The sequence below is a fragment of the Empidonax traillii genome, unplaced genomic scaffold (assembly GCF_003031625.1).
Source record: "Empidonax traillii isolate 1590-97213 ecotype Southwest subspecies unplaced genomic scaffold, ASM303162v1 scaffold97:size1219025, whole genome shotgun sequence".
Lineage (NCBI taxonomy): Eukaryota > Metazoa > Chordata > Aves > Passeriformes > Tyrannidae > Empidonax > Empidonax traillii.
In genome coordinates, this window is record NW_020955290.1 from 768,091 (window position 1) to 783,571 (window position 15,481).

Consider the following 15,481-nt stretch of genomic DNA (forward strand, 5'->3'; position numbering starts at 1 on the left):
GTGGGGAACAAGGAGGTAACTGGAGCACGGAATCCTAGGAGAGCCGGGGTATTTTTGTCCAAATAAGACCACAACTTGTTGGATGTTTTTGCACAGCTATATCAAATTTAGAATGTTACATTTCTGATGACAGTAAGAGCAATTAGAGCACTGCCTGACAGTAAAGCCTCCCTGGCAAATTCAGAAAGCATATAGTGAAACACAGATGCTCCTTTGTCCAAATTTAGAAGGGACTAAGGAAGGAGAATTTAACTTCTAATATCAGGTTCAAAGCTATAAAAATTACAAAAATTGCTGTTGAACAATTTCAAAACAGCTTTATCATTAAGCCAAGTCTGCTTATTACAGAAATAAATGCAGTGAAGATTTGAGTACTCTGCAAGCTTTAGGAGCAAACAAATGAAACAACATGACATTGAGCATAAGCAATTTTCAGAGAAATACTCTACCTGCTCAATGATTTGCTTCACAGTGTTCAAGCGCACCACCCCAGTCGATTTCTCTGAACCTGCATCTCTGGGTTCTGTCTCTGCAAAGACAACATTTTAGCTTATCTTAGAGTGGGCAGGCAGCTGTGATTATCAAGTTATCAATTCTCTAACTTAAGAATGAAAAAGAAACTAGGAGGGCCACTTACTTGCTGTCTGGTACAGGTGAGGCAAATCATTTGACAACTTTTCCATAGCAACATCTGCAATAGGGCCAAATATGACCACAGGTCTCTTAAAACCAGCTGAAAGAAAAATTTTGGAAAAAAGGTAAGTCTGAGAAGACTGATTTTATATATAACAGACAAGATCCTCAGTTACTATGCAAAGTTATAAGTTGAAGATATTAAATAAATTTAAAAAGTTTCTTTCTCAAAAGTTTGTGCAACAGGATACTGTTTGTGCTATGTTTTTCAGCTGAGAAAGCAAAAGAGACTGTTTTAATACATCAGCTTCCTTATTCCCTCTAATGAAGTTGCATTTAGAAGATTCTGCATCTGAAAACATACATTAATCTTTTCATCCATCCAACTGCATGAACCTTACACAGTGGGTTTTGCGTGAAAAAAGATACAAAATGCTAAAAAAACTGCAAGGCAGGTGGAAGAAGCAAAGAAATGTAAAACTACGTTATGCTCATGTCAAAGCAAGTGCAAACCCAGTCCTCAGAGTTAATGGAGGGACGCCATTCTGTTTCTCAGTCTTCATCTAGATATCTGGGAGCTTCCTTAAAATAATCTCTACTGTTAGCTGTACTCCAGAACACTGTCATGTGCGAATACCCAGAAAAACATCTTGACCGGCTCAACATCACTAGCTAGTTCAGAATCATGGAGAGAGACCACATCAACCATGATTATATTTGGACAATCTGTTGAAAATAACTGGATTCTATTTGCTCTAAATTTAATGTCGAAGCAGTATTTATGAAGACTGGGGTTGATCTCAGGCACATGGATTGTACTTTCAGAGCTAGTCAAGGAAGAGCTAGCTGAGGAAACAAGATTTAAACCTCAAAACTGGCATGTGTAATTTGGAGGGAAAGGAAACAGCAGTAGTTTAAAAGCATAACATAATTTCTTAGTTTATAGCATCCAGAAATTTGCATTCTGGGAAAAATGTCATCACTTTCTGCCGGTTAAATTTAAGACTGTCAGAAGTTGTTAGAAACCACTTTCTTAGCTGACCAAACATTTGGATGTTAAACCAGCCAGCAATAAATGCACAGTCTCACCTTCACGCAACTGAACTCGCTCATAAGCTGGGAATTTTGTGCTCACAGATACAATAGCTGTCAGATCTTCACGACTCTTCCTCAGATTCTTCTTTGCTCCAGATCGCTGGCCACGTGTTCTCCAGAAATCTGCCCTGTCACTTGAGCCATCTTTTTGGGCATTTTGAACACTGGCCATCTGTTCAGCTCTGACAGAGAAAGCAGAGAGTTCATTTGTACAGAACTACTCAAAGAGGGCAAAGGTGCTTTCACTGAAGAACAATGTGTTTTGAATCTGCAACAGGTAATTTGCCATATAGATGTGAGTGAAGGAAAAAACAGACAAGTCCAGGTGCCTTTGCCTTGAAGCAAACACGTTGTCAGAACAAAGTTCTGACTTGCCACAGCTACAAACTGCTGGGCAGAAATGAGTACTGAGGTCTTAAACTGTAAATTATACTAGCATAAATAAAAGAATGCTACTGTAAAGAGGTGGTGAGAGAGTGCAACTAAGAACTAAGGCCTAAGAGATTACTGACACTATTCTCTATTCCTTGGGCCTTATAAATTAAGTTGCTATAGCATAGAAACAAAGGATGGTTTGGTCAGATCAATTAACAGAGAAGAGACAATATAGTAACCAGGAAAGAGACACGGAAGTCACATAAGACCATATTTCATGAACTGGCATGCATAGTGCAATTGTGAGCTTTTTATTCCATTGTAAAATCACAACCACACTAAAGAACTTAAAAGCTACAGTCTAAAATATGTTTTAGTTTTGTTTTTTTTGGTTTGGTTTTCTTTCTGATTAATACTTTTACTCATTGTGCACATTTCAACGCTTCAGAATCACAGAAATCACAGAATATTCTGAGTTGGAAGAGACCCACAAGGATCATCAAGTCCAACTGTTAAGTAAATGGCCTATATAGAGATCAAACCCATGACCATTTCTAACCGAGTTATATTACTATTACTTCCCATGAATTTTAACAGTATAAGCACATTTAAGCAAAAATATTTCACACAAAAATTTAGACTACAGCTACCAAAAAATATTAGTCCCAGAATAAATTCTTGAAATGCATTCCATAAGGATACACATGAGAAATTCAAGCACTGAAGTTTTTCTAGAAGATTAATCATCAGAGTATTCTTGTACACAGTCATGAGCTTCCTAAGATGTAGAGAGTTTTGGTTGTCAGGCCTTTGGTTGGTTGGTTGGTTGGTTTGGTTTGATGCATGGTGGGCACACAAAGAAGCAGGAGGGGTGAAAGCAAAAAAAAAAAGCAAAAATAGGACCCAGTACACATTTTCTGCAAAACAAACTGAAGCAACTAGTGGTCAAAGCTTGCTTGATTGCTGAGGCAGAAGCTGTAGGTCTGTGCTGAAAATACACGATTCAAGTACGAAGATAACACCACCCTTTCTCATAGTCTCCTTACACAGTGCCACGGTTCTAAAATGCACAGTTTTTACAGGCACAATTCTTATAAAAGTAATGACAAAACCATTCATTCTTTTAAGAGGGAATAAAAAGGAAGAAAGGCATGACATAAGAAGCAAAAATAACTTAGGAGGAAAAAAATCTTACTTATAGCAATGGGAAGGAAGACAGGGTGCCACCTTACCTGCTCTTATTCGGAATGAGGCCCTTTTCCAGTTCATTTCCAATTCTCACAGCTAGCCAGTTTCCCAATTTGCCATCATACAGTGTATCAACTACTCTAAAGATCTCCCCTCTGGTAAATGCTAAGCTCTGTGGTGACTCTTTTTCACACTCAAAGTGACTCCTGATGAAGAATGAATCTCCTCTACCGCAGGCCATGATGTCTCTGTAGACTAAAACAGGACGTTTAGTTTACACTTCTTTTACCCTTAATAGAAAGATTAGGCTCTGATTCTGGAGAATACAGTTTTGAAATTCTCATTGTCCACTGAAAAAGATGTAAAAACCCAGACATTCGTTCACATTCATTGCCCTACACACATTTTATCAGGAGTGTTCCACACTTGCATGTATACAGCCCTTACAGCTCGGGGGAAGGGAGGTACTTGCACATTTCCAACGCAAAAGGCAGCTATGGTACTACAGTATTGCAGCAGGCTGTGTCTCCAATAGGAAAACAAGAGGCTTTGCTTGCTTCTTAACATCAATAAAACTGTCCATTTGCTGCTGACCAAATCCCTTATGACTGCCAAGACACAGCAGAAAAGGAATGCTAACAGCATATCTTCTGCCAGCTGCTACACACAGAAAAGCAGAAGAAACAAACAGTACCTTCCACTCTTCAGGATTAAGAGATACTATTTGCTAATAATGAAAGAGAAGGAGAAGTACTCTGAAAAACATGACACACATGCATCCTCATACGTATGGAATACTGCTGTCTTCTAAACTAGTGAAGAGTGACTAAAATGCTATCAAGAATAAGCACAAGACAAATTATTTGTGGTTTCACTGACAAAGCAGAGCTCAAAAGCTTCATGGATACACATACATTATGTCCAAAGCACCTACCTTCATATTTGCTTTGAGCCAAAATTGTCACAGTTTCACCTTTGGGAATTTCTAAAAGATACAAAACAGCTTCTTCCCGAACAATGCCTCTGAAGTCTTGAGTGTTTACCTACATACAGAAAAAAGAAAAAAAAGAATTCAACAGCTGAAAAATCAGTAAGAGAAATTTTTGTTTCATCTAAAATTACCTTAAATATTCTCTTCCCTTATTATGTATTTTTTTAAAGTCAATATGAATGTCTCCTGTGAATATTTTATTTCAGCTATTAACAGTAATCTGTTTGAAATTACATGGTCCTGGATGTGCACTGCTAGATTACTTTAACTTAAACAGGCTCCAAAGGAGCAAGAGAAAAGAAGCAGTGAGAAAATTACATCAGCCTCCTATTTGAATTTTCAGGAAAAAAAGGAGAATGAAGGGGAAAAGTAGCACAGATGATATAAGTAAGAAACTGGAAAAATGAATCACCATAACATAAGGAAATTGGAGAAAGGTGAAAGAAGAAAATTATGATGGCCTCAATTTTTTTCTCCTCCAAGAGTAGGAAGAAGCATTTTCTAAATATTTATTGTCCCATCTTGCAGCATTTTCTTGATTATTTCTTCTAAGTGCTCTTTCCACAAAACTGCAAACAAACTAAAGCTTGGTTCACAACTCTACTTCAAAAACTCATTTCTGTAAGATGCCTCCACCACACACACACCCTTCAAAGCAGTAATTTCATTTCCTAAGATGATAATTTCTTCCGTATTTCCACTAAGAAGCAAAACAAAGTATAAAGAAGTTTTTTTACATTTCTGGCACATATACCTTAAGAATCTGATCTCCTTCCTGCAGTCCCTCTTGATCAGCTGAGGTCCCTTCTTGAATTCCAGCAATAAATATGCCTACATCATTTCCACCTGCCAGTCGTAGACCCACGCTATCTGCTTTCTTGAATCTCACCATTTTCGTATTAGGACTATAAGATTTACAGGTAGAAAAAGGAAGTACGACCAGGTATTAGGCATACAACAGTAACAGGTTTGTCAACAGAAAAAAACTGCAACCCCTTCAACAAAATCATATTAATAATATCCTTCTGCCCTTCCTTTCTCTATGTAGGCTATACTTACCCAGGTAACTCTTCAGTGATGGAAGGAAGCAGAGAATTTGCATTTTTCAGGGTGGAAACTAAACTAGGAAGAGTGACTAAGTGGCATACACAGAGCAGGAAAATGGTCCCCAAATAGCTCCCTACCTATTGTATCCTCTCTCATATAAGCAGCTGCTTTTTTTCTGAAAATACTCTGAGTTATAAGTAATCATACTCATTTTTTCCTTTATACTCTAGAGAGTTGTAATATGAATTGAATTTATACCTATTTGCTTTGCAGTTTAGCATGTTTTTAGAAATCTTCAAGTTTTCTTGTAATAAGAAATATTTCCAAGTATAACATACTGATTGGTATGTTTACAACCAGCCCCTTCATATTGCAAAAGCAAACACTACCGGACTAGGCTCAGCTTTTTTGCTGTCAGAAAAGCTGTATGACTGAGTGACCTTCCAACACAGAGGACACTACTTATCTGTCAGCCATTCTCAGTAATACCCTAAGCCTGCACTATAAATTCCCCTTCACCAAAATAATCACTCGATTAATTTGCACTTCAATGACAACATATGCAGGGTCCAACCCAGAAAAGATCCAAAAAGAGAATCCATTTAAGAAAATACTCCAAGCTACAGAATACCTTCAAACCCTTATCTCTAGGCTTCTCCTTACAATCTCAACACTTCTCTCTCTTCAATTTCTGTATTTGGAAACTCTCAAAAGAAAACATGTGGGTTGATTTCCTATTGATACACTCTGCAGTAAAAATAAAACTATCGTGTACGTTCCCATGCAAGCAGAGAAGCACAGGGTGTTCTATACCTTTCAGGTAGAAGAAGACAAGTCTATACCTTCCTGGCAGATATTTCTAAAACAAAGTTGAACTCCAAATTTCAACATTAGAATCCATGTCATCTCTTCTTAGCATTAATCACTCCAAATGGGGAAAAAATCCCACAAAGCCATGCAACAAAGAATCAGATACAGGTCACTGGAAGAGTGCAAAAGAACTCAGCAAGTCCTGTCTTACCCATATATTGCTTCATCTTCTGGGCTGGGTTTAAGAATCGTCCGTGTAACTGCTTTTGGTTGAGACACTAAACACATGAAACAAAGACAAAAGAAGTTACTGTGATATTGAAAATCTTATATATGGCAGCAATTTTTAGCTATCAGATAGCAATCGAACACCTCCATGCCAAAGACTAATACAGACTTAAACATCAAGAATGTCTGACTAGAATTAATTTATTTCCCTTCTTTTTTTAATTCTTAAAAAGAACAAAGAGTTCAAGCAAAGGATACACAACTGTTCCAGGCAAGCTAGATTGACTTCATTTGACTGCTTAGGGCAACAAGCTAACAGTAGATGCTCTAGGAGAGTACTTGCTTTTTTGGAGGTGGTAATTCTAATAAGCAACTGCCTTCAAATAATCTCAAGTGTTTCTTCTCTCATTGCACAAAGAAAGATAGACCTCTTCTCTGTGTGTCAGGATGGGTCTGACATGAAGAGCATACCAGATATGTCAACATGATTGAGGGATGAGACATTCTGTGACCAGGGATGAAAAAGTAGCAACCAAAACCTTTGGACTCTGACCTGCTGAGTCATCTTGGTACTTCTGCTCTTTGTTTGTGTCCACAGCTGTAAGAGTAGGAGTAGCAATGTCACCAGTTGATTTGAATGGTGTAGGCATTGCTCCCATCCTGGACATCCTGTTGGACGGATCATCTTTTGCACTAAAAGAAAGAAAAAGCAAAAAAAGCGTAGTGAAAGAATGTCATGTATTTTAAGAACTTCTTTGACAAGCATTAGAAAAATGAACTAGAAAAGACCATTTCTTACTTTGGTTTCTCTTTCAGCTTTTCATTGGATGAATGTGAATCTAGATCAGAATGATGTAATCTGTCATCTTGAGGGGAGAATGATCTGTTTGACTCTATTTCAGAAATGTCTATAAAGAGAGTGGCAAATCAAGAAATGCAGGATTTATTAAACTTATTTGCTTGTCTGATCATCATGTTAATTTACACAGTTTTCAAATATAAGATACACTGAGCCTTTCAGCCTACTCCTGGTTTCAAGTTGGATTTGACTAGGGTTCAAAAAGTGCTATATACCTTTTAGTGCTTCCACCCCTCCATCCCCCCCAGAATATTTCAGGAAGATTTCACACAATCTTTAGGAAACACATCACACAACTACTCTGAGCATACTACAGACTTGTTAGCTAGTGTTAGCAGCCTCTTATTTGAGGTCTTGTGGAGATTCCCAAACAGAAGACCACCTTCACATTTATAGTCTTCATATAATTGCCTTTCAGTGTCAAATGAAACAGTGACCCTTGGACTTGAACCGTATCTCCACCTAGATAAAACTTACTGGAAGTTCCTGCCATATTCTGGTATCAGAGAAGCAAGTATTTTGTAGTGAATAACATAACATCCTTCTCCCCCAAACATTCTGAGCCATTCCCAAAGCAGGATTATGTTGACAGGTATAGCTCATACACTCTAAGAGATCATTCGTATAGAACAGGTACTTGGAATGGAAATCAGATGTCCAGGGGGACCTAATTTCCTCTTGTCCTAATATCTTTCCCTCCATTTGAATGCTGCCATGAATGTTAATACCCTCAGAAGGAGAAACCAGTCCAATGCACTTGTTTTAAAACTTTATTAAAACAATTGACTTGCTTGTTCCAAGAAGACTGATTTTGACAGACCAATATTTCTTATTCTATCTTTGCCCCTTCCCAAAATGTAATTATATGATTACTGCAAAATTATTTTCACCTAAAGAAAGAGAGCTTGATGCTTAATTGACTATTACTTAGTTTGTGTTTCTTTATTTTCAAAGAACTTAGTACCACTCTACCACAGCAAAAAACTATAAGCTTCATTTTGTCCCTGCACAGAGTCCAGAACTTTTTATCCACATTAAACCTCACCATCCATTTCTGAGTCACTGTCGTTCAGTGAAGGAATGTTGAGCAGTGTCTGCTTTCGGTCCCTGAGAACAACCAGCTGCAGTTTCCCCCGAGATTTCTCAATCAGTTTTCGGGCATCAGCTAAAGACATGTTCTCCGTCACTGTACCATTGATCTGGACATAAAAAGGCAACAACAACACTAAAAGTAAACAATCAAGTTCATTTATTAAACTTGCTCAAGTTTAATAGTGAACTTGACTATATCATGACTTCATTCAGAATAACCACTATAACCAGTGCATGCCAAACTGCTAGCAGTAAAACCGGAACAGACCTTGAGAATGATATCCCCTTCATGAAGGTTGCCATCTTTGGTTGCTAGGCCAGTACGGGTCATTTCTTTAATGAAGATCTGACTTCCAAGACGGAGTCCATATTCTGGAATCAAGAAAATAATCCACTGTAGCTTAGAAGATGAGTGAGGATGTATTTAAAAAAAAAATACACAGTGTACATGCAGCAAACACCACTACACCTTTAGAAAAAAGAAAGGAACAAAACAGAAAAACATGCAGACCCAGTAAACACACTTAACCCTAGGCTAATACTCCTATATCTATGCTGTCTCCAGAATAAAAACATACAACAGTCCAAAACCAATCAAGGACGGATGATTAATCTGCATCTTCAACAGCAAAACAATGCCTTTGTTCTGGAGATGCTTATTAACATACTGGACTATTCTCTCTGATTCATATTTTGCCTGGCATAGAGGGGGTTTCCTTTGGAGTGCCCTGGCAGCCTCGAGAGCCAACCATGTCTAGGGGGGCATCAGGCAAAGCATTCCCAGCCAGCTGAAGGAGGGAATTTTTTGTCCCTGCTCTGCACTGGGGGGGGGAATATTGTTTAGTTTTGGGCACCACAGAAGAAAGATATTAAGCTCTTAGAGAGTGTCCAAAGGAGGGCAACAAAGATGGTGAAGGGCCTTGAGAGGAAGCCGTATGAGGAGTGGCTGAGATCACTTGGTGTGTTCAGCCTGGAAAAGAGGAGACTGAGGGGAAACCTCACTGCAGTCTACAAGTTCCTCATGAGGGGAAGAGAAAGGCCAGGCACTGGTCCCTCATCTGTGGTGATCAGTGACAGGATCCAAGAGAATGACCTAAGGTTGTGTCTGGGGAGGTTTAGGCTGGATATTAGAAAAGTTCTTCACTTAGAGGGTGGTTGGGTACTGGAACAGGCTCCTCAGGGAAGTGGTCACAGCACCAGACCTGACAGAGTTCAGTGATACTCTCAGGCACTTGGTGTGACTCTTGGGGATGGTTCTGTGAAGGGCTAAGGGTTGGATTCGATGATCCCTGTGGGTCCCTTCCAACTCAGAATATTCTGTGATTCTGTGCGTTTTTTTCCACCAGCTGCTGAATGCTGACCCTATCCTATCTGTACTCCAAGAAATGCCTTGGTTGTTTCAGGCAGGAAAGGAAAGGAACTTTTTTTCCTCCCCTACCCTTCTTTCCCTTTGATCCAAGTTACCTGGATCACTCTATTTGTTACTTTAAAAGATAGGCAAAGACTCTTAAAACACATGCATCCTTGAGCAACAGGATATTGTTCTGTTTTAAAAGATCACCACGTTTGAGCAAGTCTGCACAGTACCCATATGAATGGCAGAAATTATTACGGTGTAACTACCTAAACAGAAAAGTTAACAAAGGCACCCTGAATTTCTCCTTATTTGTGTATGTATCTGCATTATCTTTACAAGTGGAAACTTTATATGCAGGGAAAAAAGAGGAAGGAGGGAAAAGGATCCTTGCCAAAGTCAATGAAAAAAAGATGTTAACTCAAGCATACAAAGTTTACGTTAGCAGAAAATTCTTACAAATCACAACAGGGCAAATTAGAAAAAACCCCAATAACCACACCAAAAACCCCCAGAAACAAACCACCACACCCTCTCAAAAAAACCCCAAACAGAAAAGAATGCATAACCTAATCTCAGATACGCTTTACAGCACAAGTCTTTATTTCACAGTGCACAAAAGGTCAGGCTTTTGGCTTTCATTTACACACTCCAATACTCAGGAAAGAGAGGCTGTTTCAGCTGCTGCGGTTTCAGTATTCTTTAACAACCAGAACCAAACAATCCTTATTATTAAAGGCAGAGTCTAGTCTTCACTCTTTGTAGCTAACCCTTTTGTAGATGTGCCAAGAGTAATCTGAATCATGATCAGATCCATGTTTTTCACTAGAAGAAAAGGGCAGAGAAAATGGAAAACCAAGGACACAGTGGCTTGAAAAGACTGAAATTATGTGGGTGAACAGGCTCTTTGTTCAAAGGTAAAGTCTGAGGTGCTGGGGAAAAAACCACCCCCAAATCAGCTGGGAAGAATGAAAGAACAACCTAAGCCACCAGTTAGAAAAGTCAACATTTAACCTGTAAAAGCAGAAAGTAATTCAGCTCTTTTCCTTCCCCCATCAAAAACTGTGCTGTGTTACAAGTCAAGCTGTATCAGAAGTCAGTTCCTCTCCTCCCCTACTATACCTACCTTCATTATGTCTGCCTTTTGTTAAGAGAACACTGATGGGTGCATTTGGATCCTGTGGTCCTAGGTACTCATGTTGGTGATGTATTTCAGGTGAAGGACTTCGCGAATGAAGCCTATCCCGACTTCGACTCCTCATTTCCCTGCCATATCTAGGATCAGGTTGAGATCCATGACTATAATTAGGTGGGCTGTAGTCTCCTCTGTAGTCCTGTTCATAGACATCATCCCTGTCGATGCTCCTTCCCCTGCTTCGATCTCTCCTGTAGTCTCGATCCAAGCTCCTGTCAATGCTCCTACCACGACTCCGATCACGGCTGTAGCTGCATTCCCTGTCACGATTTCTGCTTCGGTTACGCCCCCTGTTTTGCTCATCTCTGTAGCCCTGATCCAGGCTATTTCCCCAGCTTTGGCTGCGCCCTCCATTACCACTGTGCCAGCTTCTCTCACTATAGCCACTTCGAGCACTTTTGCCATCAAATTCCGCATGGTCATCCATTACATCTAAAGCTCTGTCCTCATAGTCAAGGGAGGGGCTTCTCTTCAATGCTGCAGCCTGCACTTTCCTTGGTCTTTTCACTACCTGTTCAGTACAATAAAAAAAAAAATTCTCTTCAAAGGTCAGAGCATGAAATTCAACAGATGAATATTCTTCATGTTTCAAAAAGAGAGGTTGGGGGAAAAGTAAGGGAAAAAAAGAACAATGTTCTACTTATTAATGGACTAGATCTTTGTACATAGAACATCCTTTGCCTCACGTAACTTTTGTTGTATCCAACTACCACTCATTATTCAGTAAAATAAACATAGAAGACATTGTATTTCCAGTTTTTCAACAAGATAACTTTGTGACATTGGTTAATTTCCATTTGTTTCACCTGTAGTATGTCTATGTTTTTTTTTTGTTGTTGTTTTTGTTTGTTTGTTTGTTTTTTGTTTTGTTTTGTTTTGTTTTACTCTGCACACTCTATTGAGCAAAGGATTGCTTCGCTTTATGCCTTTATGCTACACTTCACAGAAGAAACCCAAAATTTTAACTAGTTACACAGGTACATACTACAGTGGAGTGAATACATTTGTAATTTACTTACAATAGTGGCAACTTTTCCACTTTTCCTAAGCTGTTGAACTGCAAAAGAATGTAGAACATTTTCCATTGGAGTCCCATTAACACTGATCACTCTGTCATTTTCTCTGGAAGCAGGGGGAGGGGGAAGAAAAAGAAAAAGAGGATTTAAGAGGAGTTGTCATGGAAACACCAGAACAACTCTTTTGATTTTTTTTTTTCCCCCCAGAGGGAACCTATGGATTTTATTCAGTTTAACATGGAGTTCTGCTTAAAAACTGTGTTTGTTACACAAACACCACAATATCTGAATAGCAGAAGTAGCTTTTGGTATGTTTAAAAACTAGACTTTGAGCAACACTGTGTATCTTCGTACATATACTATGTCAAGCTTAAATACCTTCCGACATTGTTTTTTAAAGACTTTTGTGATGACTATTAAAACTCCTTTATTAAATTTTTTTTTCAGAACTCCCAGTTTTCCACACCTAATGCTAGAGTTCTTTCACACCAACATTTCACAAGAGTTTCAAACTGCTGCAGCCATACCATTATTTTGTCTAATACTGACAAGTATGACTATACACTTTTCTGGAAGACTGGTGTTCAGGTCCCATCTACTCTGTAGATTGCCCTGTAGATTGAGGAGAAAAAACCCAACAACACTATAATACACAGGAAGTTCTCCATGCCCTAAGACACAGGCCAACTGAGATTACTAACTTGACTATTCAGACCTCATGCATGTCAGATAGGCCAGTAAGACTTAATTTGGTCACCCCATGAAACAGCCCTGTAACGCTGATTAATTAAAACCCATACATTTCATAAAGGCATTTCAGTGCAAAAATGCAAGAATAAAAAAAACCACCAACTTACCACTCCTCATATTAGTTTATTCTGGTGACTACTCGGTTACTAACCTTATAGTCAGAGCACTAGCTCAACCAATTACTGGTTACTCTGCAACTTTCTGATAGGTAAAAGAAATCTTTGATACCAACTATTTTCTCTTTATTATAATCAAATCACATCACAATCTTTTTTTTTTTCAATAAGAAGATTATATAATCTAAGCCTCTATTTGTAAGGTACTCTAACTCCTAAATGATTTTTTGCCTCTTTTCACACCCCTCTAATTCCTCTTACTGAGTGAGTATGCCAGAACAGCACACTATATTCCAGCACCAGTTTCATCCAGGCTGTATGTGAGAATAGCTCTCTTCACAGTCCATACATCCAAAGACAGTATGGAACTTAATGTTGTAACATTATGGATGTATGACAGTGGTGTTGTGCAGGGATCACTGCTGTAAAATGTAGGTTTTATACAATTATGTTAAGAATGGTTTATTACTTGCTTCACAATAATCCTTTTATTCAGTTACTCAGTAACAACTCCCATGTCAGCCATTTAATTTCCTAACCAAAAATTAATATTTGGTAAAATGGACAAAATCTACATTTTTGAATTAATATTACTTCACAACTTTGGCATTCTTCCAAGTTGTCTAGTCCTCATCATGTATTTCAGGTCAAAGGATGACAAAATGACAGATGGGTAGGAAACTCTCAGCCTCCAGATTTAAAATCCCTTGTCCATGATAAATGCTGCCTCACCAAGGATGAAGTTATCAGGAGGACTAGAGAAGTACTTTATTTCCAAATATTTTTCTTTCAAATAAAAAATAAATATTTAGCAAACCTTCTTTGTGCTGGCTTAAGCCATTCTTGGAAACTAATGATAGATCACTAAATATGTTTGCTAGAGGAAGAACAAGAAGGATGTTTTAAGACACTAAGTATTTCTACCATTTCTTCAAAAGAAACATACTTAACTGTTAAAAACTTTTTAACACCACTGAAATTTAATTTCCTACCAAAGAGCAAATAATGAATTAAATCATGAAAATTTAAACAAAGCCTGTCTGAAGGTATTATATATTCTGCAGCCATGCCCCTGAAAATATTAGATTGAGAAAATAGAAAGTGCTTACTGAAGTAATCCATCTGCTGGACCACCTGGAAGAACATCTGAAATGACTATTGATGTTTCACCATTTTCAAAATGAGGGTTATCTCTTCCACCAGAAACTGCAATCCCAAATCCTCGTTTTGAATCCTTTACAACAAAACAGAATCAAACAAAACTCAAATCCAGTGACAGGAATTTTGACAAGGAGAAAGAAGAGTAACATCAATGTTTCTGTGATGGCACTCGAACTAGATATTATTTAAAATATGATAGCTGCATACAGAGATTTGCAGAAATACACAGAACCTCTAGATTTAAAAAACAATGGGTTTATAAATCCACGTAATAAGACAACAAGTTCCTCAGTCTACAACCTTATGATGGTTAGTAATTAAGTAAAGGACTCATTAACTTTGCCTGCATTTTGCTTCACCATCCCACTGGTTATTCATACCAAATTTATTTTTAGGTAAATCTGTTTTGTTAGTGATGCTTGGGAAAGTGGAACAGTTTTTCTAGGATCTCATCTTCATTACGATTGCTAACTAGTTTGTAAGAACTACTTACTCATTGATCACACTAAACAAGATCATGGCCAGTGACAAAAATCAAGTCGTGAACTTGTATCTTCTCTCTAATTATCCTCTATCACAATCAACTATTTTAAATATGTAAATTATGTCAAACCTGTCACTATAGAAATAACAGATTCATAAAATCCCAAAATGGCCTTCATAAAACCAAAGGAATACTTCACAGGACACGAAGGAAGCACGTCAATAGCACTATACCTGAGAACTGTTAGCATAACTGAACTGCAGACAAGAAGGCGTGCACAAAACCACACAGGTTTAATTTTATCAGGTATTTAACACATACATTATATCAGTAAAAATGATCAATTATGTTACATTTAAACAAATTTACCACTACATTTAATGCAGTGGCAAAATAATACACCAAATTAAAGTGATTTTTCTCCAGCTCACACTCAGCATGGGTTGCTCATCATATGTCAGCTCGTATTCCACTAATGTTGCTATTAAGTAGTTTACTCTTTGAGAAGGAAAAAAGCAATGTGTTTTTCTTTTTAAACAGCATTTCACTTGCTGCACCTTAGTTTTACAGAAAGCAGTTTGATGCTTCACACCAAAACAATACTGATTGAAAATGATGGTAAAATTCAATGGTAGTGGCTGATGCAGCAAGTCCAATAGGCCTTTGCCATCTCAGTAGTGTACATCTGCCTTTGTGATAAAGAAGCAGTGCTCATTTACACAATCTCTGAGATCTGAAAAGCTGAAGGTTCCTGGAACTAAGATCTTCTGCAATGTTTCTCCTGTCTACCTCTGTAATCTGAACACAGTACAGCACATCAAACAGGCTGTGTAGAAAAGATCGCTATTTTACATTGGGCTGTTCATTGCAGGGCATGTAAAAATACTCCAGCTGCTCACTAAAGGATTCAAACTGAACCCAGATCAGCAGAACAGCTGGGAAGATCACTCCCACCAAAGTCAAATCACACACCTTGGACCATGGTGTGGCAGCCCAGTTACTATGGGCTAGAGATTGTGTGACACTGATAGTCCAGCTATTTTAAAAATTCTAATGACAGAGGTTTTCCACTAGATTCTACACTGGT

General features: G+C 38.2%; 1 protein-coding gene across 4 annotated transcripts in view; it reads right to left on the bottom strand.

The window, feature by feature from the left end:
• TJP2 (tight junction protein 2) overlaps positions 1-15,481 on the bottom strand; it is a 49,918-nt gene that overhangs the window by 5,780 nt on the left and 28,657 nt on the right. For all 4 annotated transcript variants that reach the window (XM_027881854.1, XM_027881852.1, XM_027881851.1 and 1 more), the window contains exons 3-16: positions 13,859-13,983; positions 11,887-11,989; positions 10,799-11,378; positions 8,587-8,690; positions 8,272-8,425; positions 7,167-7,275; positions 6,921-7,060; positions 6,351-6,417; positions 5,037-5,187; positions 4,226-4,334; positions 3,336-3,546; positions 1,723-1,910; positions 638-733; positions 450-529 (exon numbers count right to left, since the gene is read on the bottom strand). In XM_027881854.1, coding sequence (XP_027737655.1) covers positions 450-529; positions 638-733; positions 1,723-1,910; positions 3,336-3,546; positions 4,226-4,334; positions 5,037-5,187; positions 6,351-6,417; positions 6,921-7,060; positions 7,167-7,275; positions 8,272-8,425; positions 8,587-8,690; positions 10,799-11,378; positions 11,887-11,989; positions 13,859-13,983 — 2,217 coding nt within the window. The remainder of the gene's footprint in view (positions 1-449; positions 530-637; positions 734-1,722; positions 1,911-3,335; positions 3,547-4,225; positions 4,335-5,036; positions 5,188-6,350; positions 6,418-6,920; positions 7,061-7,166; positions 7,276-8,271; positions 8,426-8,586; positions 8,691-10,798; positions 11,379-11,886; positions 11,990-13,858; positions 13,984-15,481) is intronic.